Below are 20,693 nucleotides of genomic sequence, written 5' to 3' on the forward strand. Positions count from 1 at the left end.
GCCGGCGCGGCGCCGGGCCCGCCGCTGAAGGTGCTGGCGGAGCAGCTGCGGCGGGCGGAGCGGGGCGCGGCCGGGACGTGGGAGCTGCGGAGGGCGGCCGCGGGCCGGGCGCCGCTGTCCCTGCGRACCGTGTGGATGCAGGGCACGGTGCTGGAGGTGCAGCGAGGCGCCCGCGGCGGCTCGGCCCGGCTGCAGGACGGCAGCGGYGCCTTCACCGTGCTGGGCGTGGAGCAGGTGCCGCAGGGCAGGCCGTGCCTCAGTGCAGGTACCGCGGGGCGGGGGGGAGCTCACGGGCAGTGGGTGTTSTGCCTGCCCTAACGTGGTTCGGCACATCCCTGGGGCGGTCCCAGTGCGGGAGGCCCGGAACAAGGAGACAGATTTGTCTTTTTTTTTTTCCTTCCTCTCAGCAGTACTGCCAGTTCAACTGGAGTAGCGTTGAAATACAAAACAGGCGCATTGCTTACATTTTCAGTCTTCTGACCTATCCTTTGTCCACTTCTACAATAGGACAAATTGTGTGCTTGTTTGAGTCTTACTGTATTCAGAAATCTAGTTGAATTTGCTATAAAAGTGGCATTGTACAGACAATGAAACCTCTTCTTGAAATTTAGCTCTAAGTAGTCATCATTCCTTGAGTTTTCTTGCAAGTATTGGCAACTTCAATTCACACTGTTTACTTGGCTTTCAATAATTTGCTTTGTGAATTAAGATTACAGTATAAAAGTTAATTACATTTAATGCTTACTTGTTTTTTAGGGAAATATGTAATGGTGATGGGTGTGGTACGGTCCTGCAGTCCTGAGCCCGTTCTTCGAGCAATAAAGATGACAGATCTCTCTGAAAATCCCGTGCATAAGAATATGTGGAACCTTGAAGTGGAGGATTTGCAGAGAGTCATCCCCTAATACTTCTACTTTCCGTCTAAAAGAACTGGAAATTTTCTTTCTGTTGCTTTTGGTGCAGAACATTGGACTATTCTGTGTAACAATTCCTAGAGTAAACCAAAGTGAGAAATTTGGCTCAGTTAAGTGTAGGGACCAGAGCTTATTTGATAATAATCTCAGTGTTCGTGTCTTCAGTGCCTTTTTGTACCAGTTTATTTGAGAAACACCTGTTTGATGTTTTGAGTAAGATGTCCATGCTATTAAAAACGCTGTGTGTTTGTGTGTTAGCTGCTGTTTCTGGGAGCGGGTGTTGAGGCAGCTGTTCATTCAGCAGGGTGTTTGTGGCAGCAAGGGCTGCACAGCCCAGTACCTGGCATGATGGCAAAACATGTTTGAATCTGTTCAGACTGTGGCTGGAAATATTTTCACCTGTGTTTTCTCTTCCATTTAGACTGTGGTTGGAAATATCATTTTCACCTGTGTTTTCTCTTTCAGTAATCACCATGTCTGTAAACTATTTGTAAGCCAGGTGTCTCTTGGTAACCGTTAACAGTGTGTTGTACTTAAAATACCTCTCTAGTTTCTGAAATACTGAAAGTGGTATGGTGATGAGCCCTCCATTCCAGTAAAGTGAAGTTACTGAAAAGATGTGATGCAGGATTCGCTGGAATAGGTTCTCCAGATTCAAGATGCAAATGTTTTTAACTTCCAGAAACAAGTGTTCTGCTCCTAAGTGCCTTTTTTTGTTTGAAGGTTTTTMTTCCAATGTATGCTATTTGTAGCTATTTAAATCACTCTAAATTATATTTTATTCTTGTCTTTCTTTCATGGTTTTTTTTCAGAGAAAGAAGAACTGAAATTAAACCAAGAAACCTTTGAAAAGTAGAAATATTTCTACTTTTTATTTTCTGTCTTGTCTAAAGAGAATTTGGATCCTGGAGAATGTATTGCATTATCTGTGTGGAATGACTTTGTGATTGGGGACTGTATTGTCCAGCAATGGAGTTATGTTAATTAGGAACATATAGGAACATTCATATAGGAAAGGAAGACAGTCTGATTGAATGCTCTGCAGTTTAAGATGAGAATCAAATGGTGGTAATTACATTTTTAAATCGTGGCATTAGGTTTTCAAAACTTGTGGAAACTAAATAAATAGTGTCCTTTGAAGAATTGAGGTTTTTGTGGACTAAGGACTGGATTTCAGTGTACTATTTTAGCCTTGAGTTTGRTATTCCAAACCAGACCACATCACAGGGAGTTGGATAGTGGAAGTCCTGTGCTCTTGAGACCCTGCTGATGAAATGCCAAAACATACAGAGATAAAGAATTTTTGCAGTCTGGRTTTGTTTATTGTTTTAATTACAGAAAAAAAAACCCACTTGTGGAGTGCTGTAGCCTTTCAGAAATAATCCATGTGATCAGCATATTGGCTGGCAACTGGTTCATATTAAAAATTGTTTTCCTAGGAATTGAAAGCAAAAGACACATGTAGCCAGGGTCAGTGTTGTACTAAACAAAAGACTGCTTGGAGATGTCTTTGACTCACAGCTCAGCTGTGCTTCATACTATGAGAGGCTGATGCTGCTTATTGGTGGCAGTGAAGGGCCTTGTCTCTGGATTTCCATAGTTTGGCATTGTAGGGCTCTGCTGGGTACTGGGAATTCTCCTTTTTTTTTCACCTTAACTTGTGTCTCACTTTCTACCCGAGTAGAACATGGGTTTATGAGTTTTGTTGTTGTRCAGCAGAGCACGTACCCGACAAGTTACAGGATAAGTGTCTTCTCTATCCCTGCGTGGAGGAGGAGGTTAAAGCTGGGCTCTTTGTACCACTGTTTAAGGGGTTAAGTTGATGTGGTATGCAGAAATTCTATGAGCTTTGTAGATCAGGGGGTTCTGTATGGAGTTCTGCTCAAGAGTTGTAAGCACTGAAAACACTTGGAAGAACAAATGAACCTGTCCACGCTCTGCAAAGACAGCTGGTGTGGGCAGGTGTGTTCAGAGTACTCTCACAGCAGCACTACTGGCAGAAATTCCTGTGTGGTGGTAAAACCATGAGGTATACAATGGATTTGATGTGTTTGCCATGTGACAGCATAGCTTATGTACTTCATTAYCTGCATCTGAGGCATGAACATTTTGGATTACTTAAGTCAAGGTGTTCAGTAATGTGTAGCATTGTCAGTAATCTACTAAAAGTTTAGTCATGGTAAAGCCAGGGCTAGTGCAGAGGAAAAAGGCCAGTTTTGAAATACTGAGGCTGAAGGATTGACCTGGTAATGCTTCAATCAAACCCTTCCAATGTGATTCTTTTCCGGGGCTTCACATCCTGGAGAAATCAGCAAGGTCTCTCAGTTGRCCTGAGGGATCTTTTGTGCTGAGCTGACACCCTGCACTGCATCCCCRTCTGTCACTTCCTTGTCTTGTGTTTGCTGATAGGAGCTGCCTTAGGATGGAGCTGCTGTGTCCCGTTAGGTAGAGGATAATGTTTTAGCTCCATTTTTAAATTCCCAAGATGAGACATTACCATGCAGTAAATTAAACATACTTAACGATGGTTTGGGTGGATGCTTTTATTGCTTCATGAAGGTTTTGCACAGTTCAAAGACCTCTTGGCCTGTGATACTGCWGTGTTTATGGGAAGGTATTTGGTGATCAGGTGTGACAGCACTTGCCTTTGCACTAACAGCAGCAGGCTGGCATGGAGCAAAGGCACAGCTGCCAGTGCAGAACATGAAGACTTTATTCATGACAGCTATAAATCAGTGCTAAACTCAAATTATGAACTGCATGTGGAAAAATGAAGTGTGGAGTTSGTTTGGGKTTTTTTCTTTTCCTTTTTTYCCTACCTTCTTCTCCATGGTGGCTCTGTTAGCCCTGCTCAGTGTAAGTGATGTCTAATTCATAYACTCGTGYGGGCAGGTGCTCTGGGTTAGTGGGGTGTCCAGACCAGCCCATGGGGTCAGCAGATGTCTGGGTTGGCCCATGGCCCCAGGGCAGGAGTGAGGCCAGGTCTGGCTCCTGCTGAGCTTCAGGACTTGAGGTGTGTCTGGGGGCCTGTCTGAGTTCCTGAGTCTCTCATGAGTATCTAGACAGGAACTGCAGACAGATGGAACCTGGGAACAGCTCAGAGATATCGAGCAACTGGGCTGAGTGAAGCGGCTGGAGTGTAAAATGATTATTGGTAGTTCAATGGCCTCTTTATCACCAGTGATAAGTTATATGCAGCTTTAGGAGACCTGGTGTCTGCGTCCAGGTCAGTTTTGCTTTCTGCAGTTAGGGTGTAGTTAAACTCCTGTATTTGTGTATTGCTGACTGAGCTCTTCTCAGTCTTTTCTTGGGCTTGCTGACRTTTTACTTGAAACTCTCACCTCAGGACTTTTTCAGAGGTATTTGGTGTGCTGAGCTGGGGACTGAAGTGACATTCTGTGACTGGGGAGAAAATTATGTGGGTTTTTTAATCAGTAACTGGTATACATATTCTTTAACTTCCAGAAATATTTCATACAATTTTGGCTTCATTACAGGTGTCCCGGTATGAAATTACTGAGGAAGACTTAATTTCTAGTGTTTTATACAGCACCAACTGATGTGTGTGAGTATCCTAAAAAATTGCAGGATTTTTTCCCTGACTAGTGTAGGAATCATGTTTTACTTGGGATTTGTATCATTCTAGAAGGTAAGTGTTCAGAAAGCGATTGCAGCCAAAAGCTGCATGAGATAAGAGAGCAGCTGCTGGGTGAGACATTCAAACCCAGCCAGTTCCAACTCTAGGTCAGTACAACTTCATTATTACAAATAATCAATGAAAATGTACTCCAGCATGAGAATAGGCAGGCAAATGTTTTATTAGCATGATGTCATAGTTCAGAACATCATTTCAATGTTTGTGTATTATGCAAAGACATTTGGATGGATTTTGCAGTGTTGTTACCTTTCACCAAGAAATAGCTGCATTCCAGGCCCTTTATGGAGAAGGGTAATGMAATTTTTAAATCAAGTGACGTACAATACAGAAAGTGATTTAACAGATGAGACACTGTCACAGCAGCAGCTATAACACCTTATGGCTGCATTATGACTAGGATAGGTATTGGTCAAATTTTCCCAACACAARGGGATTCTAAAGTAACAAAAGGAAAACGTGACACTGGTGCATAGAAACCAGGAAGTCTGTTTCTTGTTTAACAGTATACAAATTAATAAGGGAAAAATCAACCAGCATAAAAATTATTAAATGCTTTCCATTGTTTAACAATCTTGTTTTTATCTTCATCCTCTGTTGGAGCACTTCCCTGGAAAAAAAAAAAAAAAAAGGTAACTTTCTCCAGAACCACTGAACAGTGGAGTTTCATTTCTGGAGAAAAAAGAAGTCAGCAYCTCTGCTGACTCAGAGCTGATAATGCTACTTTCACAAAGTAGTCCACTTGTACTAATCTGATCTGGAAGAGAGCTTTTCTCAACTTTTCAATGTATTCGTGCAGTGGTTCAAGGCTTGTGGAGAGGCAATTTTGCCACTGATTAGGAGAATCCATTTAAAGTAACTGATACTTTCATGTCAAATGTCTTTTCGTTGATTATAGTTTCTTGTCAATATACTGAAACAATTCCTCCTGCCTTCAGGGATTCTGAGTGGAAAGCTTTCTTTTTATACTATATATGCTTCATTGTGTTCACAGTGCACACTAATGCATTCACACTTCTGTCATTCTCCCCGCTCTTGCCTCTAGCTTGTCTACCTAAAATAACTGTTCTATTTTGGGTGCTGAAAGGGTTCTTCCATCTTCAGGGCTGGTATCTGCCATTCAGAACTGGCTCAAGCTGAAAGGAAGAAGAGATGAAGTCCAGGTAAGTGGTTAGCAAGGACTAGTGACATGTAATGCAACCTCTCATTACAATGAAACACAAAAAAAAAATGTTTGAAGGGAGAATAGCATCAGATATATTTATGACATCAAAAAGCTGTGGGGAAAATACTCCAGCATTTTAGATACAGTTTTATCTTTGATTGCTACTCTGAAATAAAGATGTAAGATTCTCTCATGTTCGATAAATTCATATTGAGGTGGAAAAGGGCAACATTATTTCTAAAGTTCATGAGGTCTGSGGTAGTTCAGCTATTCAGTGGAAGATCATGGACAAACATGAATTTCTAAGAAATAGGGCAGAGGTAGTTTCTGCTGACAGCCACTTTCTGTTTTGCTCTCGTGACCCCATGGCTGGTTATTGGTTACTGTGCGTGAGTACCCCAGCCATTACAGTCTTTCACTGTCAAGCCTAATTCTCCCTTACTGCAGTTTGGTCTGTTCAACTTCCTTCTCTTTAGAGTGTTTACATGTTTACAGACTTAACTCATGTCTTTCCTCAGCTCTTCCATTTTTTTTCCCAGGACTGTTCTCAACTGGTTCACAATTTCAGTAAAACATGGTGTCCAAAACTGGATCCATAAAATCAGCTAAATAGAGAAGTATTTCTTGTCTTAAATATGTTTATTCATGTGTATGAATGTACTGACTTCTTTTACAGCCTCTTTAACAGGATGTTCTCATTAACTGGGGTTGTGATGCACCTTCATTCCATTCTTTTTCCTCAGAAATGGGATAATGTAAACTAGCTACACTAGCTGCCTTCAATCATTCTGCTACCWAGCCATTCTAAAACTTTATTTTCATCTGAATATTCAATTGACTCAGATCTAACAAAATTTGTCTCTATATTTCATATTTATATGTTGAAGAGTTTATAATGCTACTGGAACTAAAACCACTCACTGCCTGTGAGATCCTACTGAGAAATGTCCTGATCATCCACTGCTTAGGAGCTGAGTGWACTGAACACCTCAGGCAGATACTGACACAGGATATTGCAGTGTGCAGGACTGATGTGATGCACTTACAGACACAATGAGTGTTATTTTCTGGGGTTTTGTTTTGTGGCCAGCAAACTCAGCTACAAATACTACTCCCTTCCTTGGTGGGTAAGAAATCAGCTAGTACTTGTATGAACAAGTTTGTAGTCAGCAAATCACTCTTGAGGTAGTAGTGAGTTTACAAATGCAMATAAATAATGTTTCAATACATTAATATATTCACTCTCTTTTCATTASTAAGCCTTAGCAAAGCATGGAGCATAAAAGGAATGCAGAAGCATAATCAAGTCTTCTGCATGATTCTGCCCTTTATTTGGTGTAAATATTTCCACTGCAATCTTGCACGGTACATTACTATTTGGGCATGAGTATCAATAATGCAACTCCAGTTAGCACAGAGGGATCCAGTGACTTTTGGAGCAGGAACTGTGCTGTTCTGCAGCAATGTGCACCCTCATCAAAACATGAGTAACAAATTGGCACAATAACTGTAGAAGTGGGCAAGGATTGTAATAATAAAAATTTCAAGCTAGTGCTCCATTCATGCTTTTCATCTTTCTTAGCTGTATCCCGGGAATCCACTTAAAAATACRATCTGGATGACAACTGCATTAAAATACAAGTATTGATAATCTGGTTTGAAAAGACAGCTTTCATTATTAGAGACTGAAAAGTACAAAAATATATCACTGAGTATTTTGCATCTGTATAATATGTATTGTTAATATGAATCCAAATGCATTATTCAAACCATATAAAGATGGAACCAGAAATAGTATCCAAGAGGAAAAACTCCTAGAGACATCACACMGTATTCTGCAGGTATTCTTCTGCCTCTTTTACACAGAAAATCAAGAGGAAATAAGAAGGCCGGTAGAGAATGTGCAGTGGATGAGCTCTGCTGTGCTGCTGAGTGAACAGCAGGAASRGGAGGTAGGCAASAAGCAAGAAGAGTATTTCCAGGAATAGGATCAGTTTTGCTCATTCCCACAGTCAGAGTCATTAGTTTTATTTTCTCAAGTGTTTTTGAATTACAGACATTTAAGTCTGGAGCAACGCAGTCAGCATATTCAGGGAGTGGGGAGGAGAAATGAAACTTACCACTGTGGTGGGATTTCCACAGGGACAAAATTCCGGTTGCAYAGATGAACAAAAGCTGCTGCTAAGCTGCAGGCAGCCCCCATGGCTGGAGAGTTACAAGTGTCCTGGGTACACATGGTGTAGAATGGCTTGGGTTCCACCTGGGCACAAAGGGATGGGTTAGAGGAGTGGGGTGCAGGGGCACGTGCTGGTAAAGCCAGAGGTTGGGGTTGTGTTCTCCTCCCCCCTCCCTGGCTGGGACCATTCATAAACCTTTATTCCCTTCCTCACAKTGAGGAGGTTATTTCTGTTTCCAAATTCTACACCTGTGTTCTAAAGATTARTGCAGTCATGCCACTATTCTATGGCTGTCAATAACATCTATTTATGGTGATAARAGCACCTTTTTCTGCCTAGATGGCTCTGGATTAGTTCTCTGTGACTAAACTTCCATATTCCTGCAGTGGTTAGGTGTCCTCCTTGGAAATATGACACATAATTAAGACAGTGCTTCTGGCTGGAGTTCTACTTACAACTTTGAAGCAGTTCCTAAGAAGTGAATGTGGTTCTTCAAAAAACACTTTACAGATGTTTTGCTTAGCTGTAATTGGACATGGCTTCTCTTTCTTCGGTACGAGACTGCACTTGTTCACCTGGGAAAACAGAAKTAATGAGGTTGGGGGATTTTGGGTTTTTTAACACACCAGGGCAGGATGAGTTCTTCAGATTTCCMGTGTGAGCTGGTTTCAAGGAAGATATGGGCAGCTCAGTACCCTGCCCTAAYGGTTATTTTTCATTAATATTGAGAGGCACCTTGCTGATTAGATGTTGTTTCCTTTTTCTATTGATTCTGTTTTTCACTGAAGGATTTTGGTGCRTAGTTGCTAACATAGCAGTAGTTGGCTAGTTCTCTTATATAGATCTGACAGCAGAACCAACTCTCTACAGTGTGCTGCTGTTTTCACTATCGAGCTTTAGTTCATCTAAGCCAACCCCGTGTCAGACATTGCCCTCTGTTCTCAGCAGCCCTGCATACAGAGGCCCCTCAGCTCATTACCTGCCAGCTCTGTGTGAACTCTTGCACATTGTCAGTGAAGGAACCATTAGGCACCAGCCATTCGTTTCCAGCTTCATTATCATTGGTACCAAAAAGCCCAGCTGAAATACCTGGGAGGAAATAGAAATGGGGTAAAGTAGTTGTCAGGAGTAGGTGCAGGAGAATGACTGCAGCTGTCTCTGGGCTCTGATTATTCTGTCCAGCAGAGCTCAGCTCAGTGTGGAAGAGGGGAAGCTGCCCAGGCTGCATTGCCATCTCATGTCTCAGCTGGTCATGGCYTCCTCCTGAGCACAGCAAGGCATCAGATCCATTCTCTGCTAATCTTTGGGGGATGAGTCAGAATAGTGTGGGGTGGAGTGCATGGACAGGAATGCATTCCAAGTATCCCAAAAACCCTGTGCGGTTTTGGGCCTCCCTCAGTAGTTGTCTTTCAGGTCTGACAAGCTAAGCTGCTCTAGAACAGATTCTCAGCCAGGATTTGGGGCTGGGCTGACTGCAGTAACTCTGCCTCTGATTTCTGTCTGCTTTATTGCATTGAATCAACAGTGACCTGTAACTTGCTCTTCTTACTGGAATGGTGCATTCCATGCTCTATTTGGCAATTACTGGGAATGCTTACGGCCGTTTTCAGAGTGTATATGAAGAGGGGGGAAAAGCAAGGGAAAGCACAGATGCTGGTAACTACCAGTAATACAGATAATTCAGAGATAGCAAAAGTGACTTAACAGCTGATAAAAGCTGTATGATTGATACTCACCGTGGTGCCACCCAGCCAGAGTGACAGTACAGAGATCATACTGAAAGTCACAAGAGACAGAAACTCCTTTCTGATCAGATATTTCTATTTTGTTGGCTTGTCGCCTTGAATCTGTGGTATTTTCAAGGGATTGATCCAATACTTGGCAGTTCTCTTCCGTAAGGGAGAAGTTATACATCTTGGATATCTGTTTTAAAATGAAAATGCAATTTCAGATCTATCATAGTGGAAGTTCTGTTCCAGGTAAGCTCAGTGTGGATTTGCAGSTAGGATGAGGTCAATTTAGTCCAGAATTAGGCAAGAACAGGGTTGTGTTAAATTTCTGAAAGATCAGAAAACACAAAGCCTCCCTCTCACTGCCATTCCCTTAGACACTRTCAGAGGAAAGTTGAAAGGTTTCTTTCATATAGAGAGCGAAGAGGCAGCCCTTAAAGTTAAACCCTGAGTTAAACTGGTTTTGTTTTGGAGAYGTATTTTCTATTTAAGAAGTGGTTWATTTAAAGCCCTTGTCTGAGAATGCTTCTGATCTATGTTTTGAGCATTAATACTTCAAAAACTTTTTTTTTGGTCAGTTGAAGAAAATTTCTGCCACAAATAAAAAACGTTTTGACTTGCTCCTCCTACCTTTAGTCGTGGGTAGATACTGATCACAGTCTGGTTCATCTCCACATACAGTGATCTTGAGTTCCTAGTTTCCTCATTTAGTATGACAGTAAAAGCATTGTGAACAAAATCCTTGGCAAGGAGCACACTGCACTTTGATGCCAAATCATACATTTTTCCATCAAAAGTCACRAGATGCTTGGTTCCCACTAAAATAGCATGATCTGGAGAATGGCATTTCAGAAGAAACATCTGAGTTTTCACAGAGCAGTAAATGCTGTGCATACCCACACAGATCTTCTTTCTGGCATACTCTTAGAATAATTTCCCAACTTTTTTATTACACTGATATTACTACRTTTACATTTTAATTAGTTACACTATAGTTGCTCTGCAACAAATATTTTCTCAGAAACAAAGCAGTTTAATTATTTAGTTTTTGTTCTAGATTTACCTGAGTGCCCTAAAACTGAGAAATTTGAATTGGGATTCAGAGCTTATCTTGATTTATCATACTGCTTGATAGTCATATTTACAAACRCACACACACTACATTCTTATGCATAAAACACAAGAATATTAATTGTCTCTAAAAACAATACTTCCAAACCAGTTTATCACACAGCTGTAGTCCAGGAAATTCTGCAGATACGTCACTCAGATTATTTGGTCACTAGGACCTACTTTCACAGCCCTCTGTTGTGTCTGTCTRCTGGAAGGAAACTGCTAAATAGGGTTTTCTGGAAAAGCCAAGGGACAGTTGGGACCATTAGAGCATTCCTTTAGCATTTAGCAATCCTCTTACAGGCAATACTGTCTCTGAAGTTTTGGAAGGGCTGAGCTTGCTCATCCTAGAGGCAGCAGAGATGAAGTCACCAGCCTCCAAGCCTCCATGCCAGGACACAGAGCCAACAGGTATGACGGGCACTGAACCATGGTATCAACTCACAAGGGATATGGACAAGGCAGATAAATAGCACCTGCTGATTTCCAGTCTCAAGAGTAGGAAGTGTGGAATTGCAAAATTTGCATGAATATTAAGTAGAGCAGTGTTACTGCATGTCAGCTTTGCCCAGAATGCTGATCTTACACATACCACTACTGTCTTACAAGAAATACTATATGTAAGTTTATAGGAAAATTATTCATTAGCAACCATCTCGATGTAAACCACTATTACAAATATGATTTATGAAATTAAAAACTGAGTGGAAATAGACCCAGTTAGAAAAACAAAGSAGCTCTTTGAAAGGGCTTACATTCAAAGGGGCTCTCCATCATCCTCCGTTTGAATCTGTAATACTCTGCAAGTATGTTGAGATTGTAGAGGTCTTGCAGAGGCCTCATCAATTTTTCTCCAATGAGGTAACTGGTAACATTTGCCAGCTGCAGGGACAGGTCTGCTTTAGGCAGTACTGGCAGTTTTGCTGCCACCGAACAGTTCCTGTAGAATACAAACAGTACACCCCTTATCTTCTGAACTGATGAAATGCTTTATTATTAGAAATGTGGAAGTGAAATATTCGTAAGAACTGTAGTGTGGTTAGAAAAGCAAAACAGCCATACTCTGGCCACGAGCTGCACTGCCCCAGGCCATCTCAGGCCAGTTATCAGTTACTGATACCCTGTTTGYTCCCAGCAGCTCCTTTCAAAGGCGGTAGGGCCTGGCATAGAAATGAACGTTAGGGTGTGATGTGCCCAATGCGAAGAGTGGTTGGGCGGCTGTCCAGAGCCCTCAGCTGCAAACTGACAGGAAGACTAACTATGCACATATCCATTTAAAACACTGCCCAGAGCCAGGATCCTGCAAATACACCAGTTACCAGTTACCTGGGTGAAAAACTGTAAAGATTCAGTAATGGCTTCCGGATCTTGCTCACAGCTCTGGAAAACRTGGCCTCTGCCCACCTGAGCACCTGCTGTGTAGCCTGTCATAGAGATAGATTATAAAACCAACTTCAGTATAGCTTCAGGGCAGGGCAGTACTTCCAAATGAGTTTTAAATCAATAGTAAGTGAAAGACTACTTTAGTTTCACCTTTTCCACCTTGCCTCACAGCATCTTATCATGCAGAAGTCAATATCCACAGGACAGACTCTAGTCACAACAACAACAAATAATGGACAGAAATACATTCTTCCTAAATAACACTAAAGTATACCATTACTTCACTAAGTTAATGTGCTTCAGTAGCTTGGAAAGGACTGGTTAATAACTGGACTTCGTTAATATGAATTAGCTTCATATCTTTCATGCTTTTCATTTCAACTGGAAGAGCACAAATTTACTTATACACTGTTTATTGGGATCAGAATTCCTCTCTGTAGAAGAAAAAAAAGTAAAATAAAAAGAATTCATCTTCATGAATGACAGATTACTGCTSCTATGATTTCAACCAGAACTAATAAAACAACCTCTCCTCTAGCTGGAAAAGTACTGCTTTCAAAGCCTGACAAATATTTCAACAGCAGTCGATAAGCTGTGCACAAGCTTAATACATGGAAAGACAACTGCCCTGTTTCCAGAAAGAAAAACAGTCAACTATTTTGTGTATCCACAGTTCAAAGCTGAGACTTAAACTTGTAGGCCTTGTCTTTCAAACCATTAAAAACTGAGAACTGAGTTATACCAACCATATCCATGCCTGCTTTCACAACCTTTAATGCCACCTGGATTGGTTCCATTAGCCACACATCTTTTACAATCTTGGGTAAAAAAGCCTGGATTTTCTTGATGTACTCTTCTGTCTTCTCTGTCCAGACTTCATCCAGTGGCTTCAAGGTTACATCATAGTAGGCGTCCTTCAAAGTGGCTAATGGCTCTGAAGCAAACACATYCATGAGACAAACTTTAGCTGGTTTGGTACAAAGTGACTGTTTCTGCTCAACTTCCAGCACAAGTGAAGGAGGGCCACACAAAAGCTGGAAGAGGCAGCTGTGTTTCCATGGCACTCAGGCACATTGCTCAGGTTTGAGCTTAAAGAGGCATTTGGCTCTAAGCCTGACCCCTTAGAAATACATCACTGTTGTCCAAAAGGAATGTCAGGGATGCTCTGCAATGTGCCACCATCAGAGCTGTGCTGCACAAACTGCACCTGCTGAGCAACAGGACAGTTTGGTCACAACTGATTTCAAGCATGGTGTACCAACTAAATCCAGCTATTGAGTGGGAAGAGCTTAGAGCTAAGTGGTGCAAAGTGAGTTTTTACCCCTGTGAGAACTGAAGGYTCTCGCAGCTAATTCCATCTGACCACATTTCTCAAAGGTTTCAATCTGGGCCACAGTCCAGCTGAACAGTAAATTAGTGGCTACTGGATAGGCTTGGAAAAAAACAGATCAAGTGAAATCTGATTAGTACAAGCATTAAAAACTCAAGGATGGATATGAACAGCCCTTTGGGAGGAAAGGCTTGCCAAGGAACTGTTAGCAGAAATAATTCAGCTTAGGAATCAAGGACTCTTGTTCTCATCCGACTGAACCCAGCCTCCTGTGACCGAGAGAAAGCCTCACCACTGATTTCATTAGAAAGGTGCTCACACAGAGCCTGCTCAGAGCTTATTGCATCAAGGTTCCCACTCTGTGCACTAAGAGCCAAGGTCAGCACTTTTTGCCAGATCAAAATAGAAACCTCTGTGCTGTTCAGTATGTTTTATAGTTTACAGTTAAGTTTGGTTTGCTCTGCACTAACACTGTCCCTATTACTCCCRTTTTGCTTACTTTGTAATTCTTTCTGCATTTGCTGGACAACATCTTGAATTTTCTCCAGGTAAAGTGGGATCTTGCTTCTCAGAATGTGCCCRATTCCACTTTGCTTCCACACGTGAGTGACAGCTCTGCCTGCACTGTGCAGGAATCCTGCTGCCTTTTGCAAGGCCAGAGAAGGCCAGCCAGCTGCTTCAGACAGGAAACCAATGTGCTGCACCTACAGTGGTTCCAAAAAAGAAGCAATTTCAAAACACACAGTGATCTCAAGCAAAGCTTTGACTTCATTGCAAAGCAGTTCTGACTCCTCAGTGGTGGTGCAGAAATACAGGATCTACCATAAAACATGGTGTTTTCAGTGTTTTTATCTACCATAAAACATGCTTTTTGTCTCTCTATGAGTTATAGGTCAGCACAGGAGTAATCACTGAAATGTTTGAGCAAAACAAAACAGCTGCAGACAATATAATGATATTTAATTCGCACTGCATGAACACTTCATGGTGTTTTCACAGATGATGTACAGATACTTACTGATCTCCTGAATCTCCACAGGTACCCATCAAACTTCTTTATCTTTTCTATCAGTTTGGYTTTCAAAAGGCTCCCAATTTCATTAAGCTTGTTCTGTGAGAAGATTATTAAAACCTTGAATTTATTACTTAAAATTGCTTGTTCTTGATCCAAATCATTCAAAGCTCTCACTAGTTCAAATGCCAGCAAAGATCCACAGTGGCCTCACGTTTCCAAGGGGAAACAACTTCTGCACTATTCAATGGATAGACATGGGAACAGAGAAGTCAAACAATGAAAAGCAGGAAGCCTCCCCCAAGCAGAGAGATGTGAAACCTTATTAAAAGTGAAAGCACAATCAAGMATTCTAATCATTCATTTTGTAACCAACTCGYTGAGCAGTTAYTGCTGCTCTCACTTTYATTTAATTACCCTCCTCAGAGGATYCACCCTTTAGGAGAGGGTCCTGTRTTTCYATTCCTAGGTATGGCTGAATTCTTAATTCTCACCATGGTARCTATTCACATCAACGTGAAAATAATATTATTATGAGTTTAAAAATTGCATAATTTTGCCTGGTTACTCACCAAAATTCACACCTGGACCCTATGTGGAGGGTGCTCCATCAAAATGACAAAAATCAAACAATATTCTGGGAGAATCACACTGCAGTTAACAGCCACTCAAGGGGCTCACCTCAGCCTTAAGAATTGGATCTCCACATCCATGAGCCAGAAAATCCAAGCTTCCATTAGCGGCTGCTAGAGTCACCTGTCCCACATTTTCCTGCCTTTCACCATTGATGCTGAGRTAGGTGTTAATGGCAGCCTTCTGTTGCCCATCAGAACAAGCACTGATTTCCAATCCTTCTTCCAAATCCCCTTAGGGAATGAAAAGAGAGAACTTCATTTACAGGAACAACACTGACAGACATTGTTTCAAAGACAGCTTTTAATTACTTAGGTGATCAATCTGTGTGTTAGGTGTAGAGGAAAAAAAAACAGACGAGATAAACAGGAAAAATTACATCAGTGTCAGGATTTGATCTCTCCTCTGTGGCTTGAGAATTAGTTACAAATACACGTTTGTTACTGCAAAGGAAGCACTGGAGCACTGGATTAATGTAAATCKTAATCTCTCAATCACACTGATTCACAGGCCTTTTTTTCCGATTTAAGTCTTCACTGTCCCTTGTAGCATGTGTTTCAAAACTGCTCAGCCCTTAAATGAAAGCCTGTCAGTTCCACTCACCACACAAAGTCGTTTCTACAGAAGAGCTGATGAGCATAAACAAATGGCTGGCAAAGTGCACATAGAATCAGTCGAGAGAGCTGAATTGAATCATTTCTACAAACTTCYGACTTCAGTGATTCACCAACTGATGGTCCTAATCTCAAAAACATTGTAACATTTACTATGTGCGTGAAGACAGGAACCTGAGAGGAACTCCCCTGCAGACACGTGGMATGGCAAATCCATAAATGAAACAAGGGCTGGGATTATCAGCAACATGGGTTTGAGACAACTGGGATATCACCAAATCTGCTTTGTTTGCACCCAACTCTAATGTAGCTGAAATGTGGATGGGYCCCACTCATCTAACTTTACTCATCTAAAAGTTAGGCACAACTTGAACCAACAGCCCTTTTTATCTCTCTGTCAGTCAGAGCTGAGTGCTGTGAGACAATCCCCTGCAGCCAGTGTTTGTACACATCCCAGTTCCTACAGCTATTCCAGCATGTGGTACCACCAGTGTGGAGGTGCCTCTCATTCCCTTCACTGAATTTAGAATGTAATGATTATCTTAAACAAAGCACACAACTTTAAGATAGTTAAATAAAGAGGAAATTAATCCTATCTTTGCTATGATCTACTGCAGCCCTTTCAGGCTGGTAATAATATAAAAATGGATCCCAAACTTACTTTTGTAACAAGTTTTAAGCTTCAGCTTCTCTTAATCTGAAAAACCATACCCTGAATGAATTGAGCTGGGAGTCACAGAATAGCTCCAGTTGGAAGAGTCCCCTAAAGATCAAGCCCAGCTCCCTGCTCTTTGTAGGAAACATAGAACTAAGTCCTGTGGCTGAGAGCATTGTCAGTGAARGTACATACCTTTCAGATACCCCATGTAGTACTGAAAACACTCCTTTCCTTTTGAAGCAGMTGCTTTTATTTTCTCTTTCTGATCAATAATCCCCTCCACCAGGATTTGGCTCTGGCCAGATGAGGAAGCAGCAGWTCCTGTCAGGCCTAGCCAAATATCTTCAAAGGCTTTTAACTGCAGCCGTAAAGGAAAAACATTTATTCAAAGCCACCCCACAGAATTAATGATCGTTCAGAGATAGTGCTTAAATAWCAGTGCTTCCCACAAAAGGGTAGGTGATGAGGGAAATATTTCCCARTGCTTGTCCAGCATGCAGGAGTTACATTGAGAGAGGCACAAACATCAGAGTGATTGGCTCAGGAGCTGAATGAATGGATAGCACGAGGCTTGTGGGCTAAATTTTAATGGTAGCAATGAAAGAAACATCATGTTACAGTCRGTTCCCTGTGAGGCTGCTAATTTGTGCCATTAATTCCAAAAGAGAATAAAGAAAGCTCATGCAGAGCAGTTGATACTCATTTCATCTCCCTCCTCTCTAAAGAGAGAGATGGAAAAATAATTCCACATTTGTTACTAATTATATCATCACAATCATTTTGTGAAGGAATAGTGTTGTCTCAGCTAATGCCTGACTACCCACATTCCTGCTAATGAAGAGGTGCTGACCCCGTTAGTTTTCTGCCTCACTCTGTTGCCTCCATCTGCCTCTCTACATTATTAATTTCACAGGGAATTAAAAGCAAATGCTAAATAGCGGAGGAGAGAAAAAGAGATTTGCCTYAGATCTGCCTGCACCTGACCCGTTYGGGAGATAGATGGCAGCAGGCTTTTAAAAACCAAAACTCAGTGCCAGTAAAATRAAATAGAAACTCACTTCAATTTCCAAAGAATAGTTCTTCACAGCAGCAGTGCTCTGATTCTTTAKGGATACTCCAATCAACCCCTCATCTCTCCCGTGATCACCAAGGCGGAATCTGCCCTCTGACTGCAAAATGATGTCATCTTTGTTGAGCTGGTGCTTTCCAGATAAAACAATTACCTAAGTATGCACAAAAAAGGTGTTAAAACTTCCAAATTCTTCCAAACAAAATGGGCTCTACTTTGAGCAGTAAGAAGTTGTACAATGGCAGCATTCTCATGAAATTACACAATGAACAAAACTTGTAGTTTCAGAAACCAGSACATCCTGCTGCTCCTYATAGCACTGTCTTCATTTACATCTTCAGTTTCTGTGCTATAACAAAGTGATTACAGCTTAAGGCCAGATGAACAGCTGCAAAGAACTACATTTTGTTAAAATGTCCAGTGTTTATTACTCCTATTCGGATACAGACATTTTGATAAAGTTGGGAGTGCACAGGAKGTGAGGTGAATAYTGTCCTGGTTTTGACTGGGAYAGAGTTAATTTCTTTTCAGTAGGTTGTACAGTGCTGTGTTTGGGAATGGGAATGGTGTTGGTCATACACTGATGTTTTGGGTTTTGCTAAGCTGTGCTTATCCTGCCAAGGATTTTTTCGTGTGTGTGTCTCCTGTTGTGCCAGTGAGGAAGTGCACAAAAGCACAGCTGGGACAGGTGATCCAGTCTGGCCAAMGGGACATTCCACACACAGAACAGCATGCCCAGTACAGAAGCTGGGGTGAGTTACCTGGACAGGGCTGATCATGGCTTAGGAAGGGGGTTCTGACATCAGTCAGCAGCTGCTGAACAATTGTGTGTGCACCACTTGTTTGTTTGTTTCCTTTCCCTCTTTATTATCATCATTATTTATTATTATTATTGTATTTTACTTCGTTTTCAATTATTTAACTGTTCTTCTCTGAACATACAAGTTTTGCTTTTGATTCTCCTCCCCATTCCACAGGGAGAGGAGGGGAGAGAGAAGATTGAATGAGTGCCTGTGGTGCTTCATTTCCAGCTGGGCTTAAACCATGATACCTTTGAAAAGGATGATCCAAAAATACAGCAGCACCTGCTTTTGGAATGACACACATATACATTCTTTGCATTACAAACAAGTTCTATCCCACCTTGGTCTGGGAAAAATTTTCCTGTTTCTAACAGAGTGTGACCTGCTCTGACAGTAAATGAGGAAACAAAGATGTGTTTTAGCCACTAGGAACTGGGAAGAGACATTTGCTGCAAGTTCTAGGTTCTGTGTTTGTTGTGCTTCTCTACAGGCAGTTCTGAGGTCCAGCATGCACCTAAGGAAGATCATGGATGGACCTTCCGTTTATGTGTGTAACAGAAAAATAAGGTTACATTAAGGTTCAAAAATCCATCACTACCAGCAGAGCAATCACAAAACCCAGCAAACTTTTACCCACAGGGGAAGGAAAGCACTTTTGCTCATCTCTAGTTTCTTTTTGATCACTTATGAGTCTGTTTTGGTATTCTCCAGAAACACGAAATTAAAAGACCTTTGAAAGAGGAAGTGGCAAGCAGAACCTTTCTGCCTGAAGCTATCAAAAGACTATTTATTTAAGTTACAGAAGTATGGTAATTCTGAAGATTGCAGCTGAGGAAAATTTAAGTCTCCAAACCAGTAATTACATTAAAGTACATCTGAAGTAGGTTCATGTTTATGTCAGACTTACATTTGGAAGGTCACAGAACTCAAAGCTTGTATAGTAATCCAAGCAAGAGCAGTAGTTTGTTTCTATTTTACCCAGAATCTTCTGTTTGGTACATGRGGTCAGGAAAATATTTTCCAGGTCAGCTTCTAACTGGAACTTATCAGGATACAAGAATTGATTTCTCTGCAATGAGCCAAGAAAACARAGCTAAAAGATGAGAGCAGGGTCTCAGACACTCCTTGGAGCCCACTCATCCATCCCCAGGCTGGCTTTTGTTACTCCAGTAGCTTCAGGATTTTAATGTAACATTTCCAAAACATAACTTTCYTGCTATACAATGTTTTGGCTTAGCCTTCTTACTGGTCCCCATCCTACAGAATTAACAGTTTTGCAAATTTAGGGCACAGATGAGGCCTCTAGTTTGTAAAAACTCTTTCTTAACTATRCTCCATTTAGCTTTCTTCCTGTGTAGAGAAACATGTAAAAGATAAAGTGAAATAATGATATTCACTGAAAATGGTGCTGTACAGAAGCTTTCTTAAAATCCACTCAACATTACATCTAAAATAAAAGTAATTTCTCATCTACTAAGAACAGCTTCCATAAAAATGGTGACTCAACAGATAAAACTGTCTTCTCTTACCTCATAGGTGAAATTGTGTTTGAATTTTTTGTCATCCCAGTTCAGATCTAGGTTTTCATTAAACAATGTTGATCTTTGCTCTAAAGACCCACATGCAYGCAGGTGTTCCATGCTTAATATTCTTTGAAGCTGGAAGAGGGGAAAAAATTGACACATGCAAATAATAAAAAACCAAAAGTGTTTAGTATATCCTAGGCAGTAGGTTTCCTTGGAAAAACACACTGTGAGAACCCCTGAACAGTGAGAACCCCATAAAACACTGCTTCAATTTCTCCCAAGAAAGCTAAAGGGTTCTTGGGATAATTCTGTCCTGAGGGAAAGTTGCAGCCCAAGTACAACTATGTCTGGCACCATGAAACAGAATTTTCCACAGGGTTTATTTTTCTTCCTCTGAGACATGAAAAGGTTGACTTCAAGTAAAAGGCTTTCACATGGTAACAAGGGCGGAATATAAAAATCATTCTGTGAGGATCATAGAAACTTAGCTACASTCATCCCTTCCAAGGCTGCCAGACTCATACCTGACCTGCAGAGAGTGTCACACAGCCACCCCAGGCAGTGATGTCCAGCTTGGATTTATCCTCCAGGCTCAGCCRGAGGTGAGCAGGCTGCCCTGCATTCCCTGAGACCTGCAACTGAAACCAGAGAAGGATTTGTCCAGCAGCAAAACCAGAACCAGCAGAATGATCCCCATCCAGTGGAGGAAAACAGAACCACAGGGAAATCAGTGACAGAGCCAGGTCAAAACTCCAKGGAACTCTGTGGCCTGGAAGCTCCAGGCCTGAGCCAAACACAGAGAAGCTGCRCTTGTACAACTGAGGCAATGGAAGGTTTTGGTTGCCCTCTCTGGAAACTTCTGTGTCTGTCATGCAAAGAAATTAATGGCACAGCTGCAATAATGACCCTAC

General features: G+C 41.5%; 2 protein-coding genes across 2 annotated transcripts in view; one reads left to right on the forward strand and one right to left on the reverse strand.

The window, feature by feature from the left end:
- The window catches only part of RMI2 (RecQ mediated genome instability 2), a 5,956-nt gene extending 1,208 nt beyond the window's left edge, over window positions 1-4,748 (forward strand). Inside the window, exons 3-4 of the mRNA XM_057367261.1 lie at window positions 3-265; window positions 757-4,748. Coding sequence (XP_057223244.1) covers window positions 3-265; window positions 757-905 — 412 coding nt within the window. The 3' untranslated portion in view covers window positions 906-4,748. The remainder of the gene's footprint in view (window positions 1-2; window positions 266-756) is intronic.
- Window positions 4,749-5,644: 896 nt separating this feature from the next.
- The window catches only part of LOC130574197 (uncharacterized), a 66,743-nt gene continuing 51,694 nt past the window's right edge, over window positions 5,645-20,693 (reverse strand). Inside the window, exons 56-72 of the mRNA XM_057367262.1 lie at window positions 20,307-20,647; window positions 19,786-19,914; window positions 19,164-19,325; window positions 17,443-17,607; window positions 16,577-16,742; window positions 15,161-15,345; window positions 14,486-14,578; window positions 13,967-14,171; window positions 12,884-13,071; window positions 12,081-12,178; window positions 11,510-11,694; window positions 10,272-10,474; window positions 9,648-9,834; window positions 8,891-9,000; window positions 8,367-8,486; window positions 7,855-7,994; window positions 5,645-5,705 (exon numbers count right to left, since the gene is read on the reverse strand). Coding sequence (XP_057223245.1) covers window positions 5,690-5,705; window positions 7,855-7,994; window positions 8,367-8,486; window positions 8,891-9,000; window positions 9,648-9,834; window positions 10,272-10,474; window positions 11,510-11,694; window positions 12,081-12,178; window positions 12,884-13,071; window positions 13,967-14,171; window positions 14,486-14,578; window positions 15,161-15,345; window positions 16,577-16,742; window positions 17,443-17,607; window positions 19,164-19,325; window positions 19,786-19,914; window positions 20,307-20,647 — 2,693 coding nt within the window. The 3' untranslated portion in view covers window positions 5,645-5,689. The remainder of the gene's footprint in view (window positions 5,706-7,854; window positions 7,995-8,366; window positions 8,487-8,890; window positions 9,001-9,647; window positions 9,835-10,271; window positions 10,475-11,509; window positions 11,695-12,080; window positions 12,179-12,883; window positions 13,072-13,966; window positions 14,172-14,485; window positions 14,579-15,160; window positions 15,346-16,576; window positions 16,743-17,442; window positions 17,608-19,163; window positions 19,326-19,785; window positions 19,915-20,306; window positions 20,648-20,693) is intronic.

Source organism: Malurus melanocephalus, unplaced genomic scaffold (assembly GCF_030028575.1).
Source record: "Malurus melanocephalus ecotype Western Australia unplaced genomic scaffold, MMel_1.1 scaffold_77, whole genome shotgun sequence".
Taxonomy (NCBI): Eukaryota; Metazoa; Chordata; class Aves; order Passeriformes; family Maluridae; genus Malurus; species Malurus melanocephalus.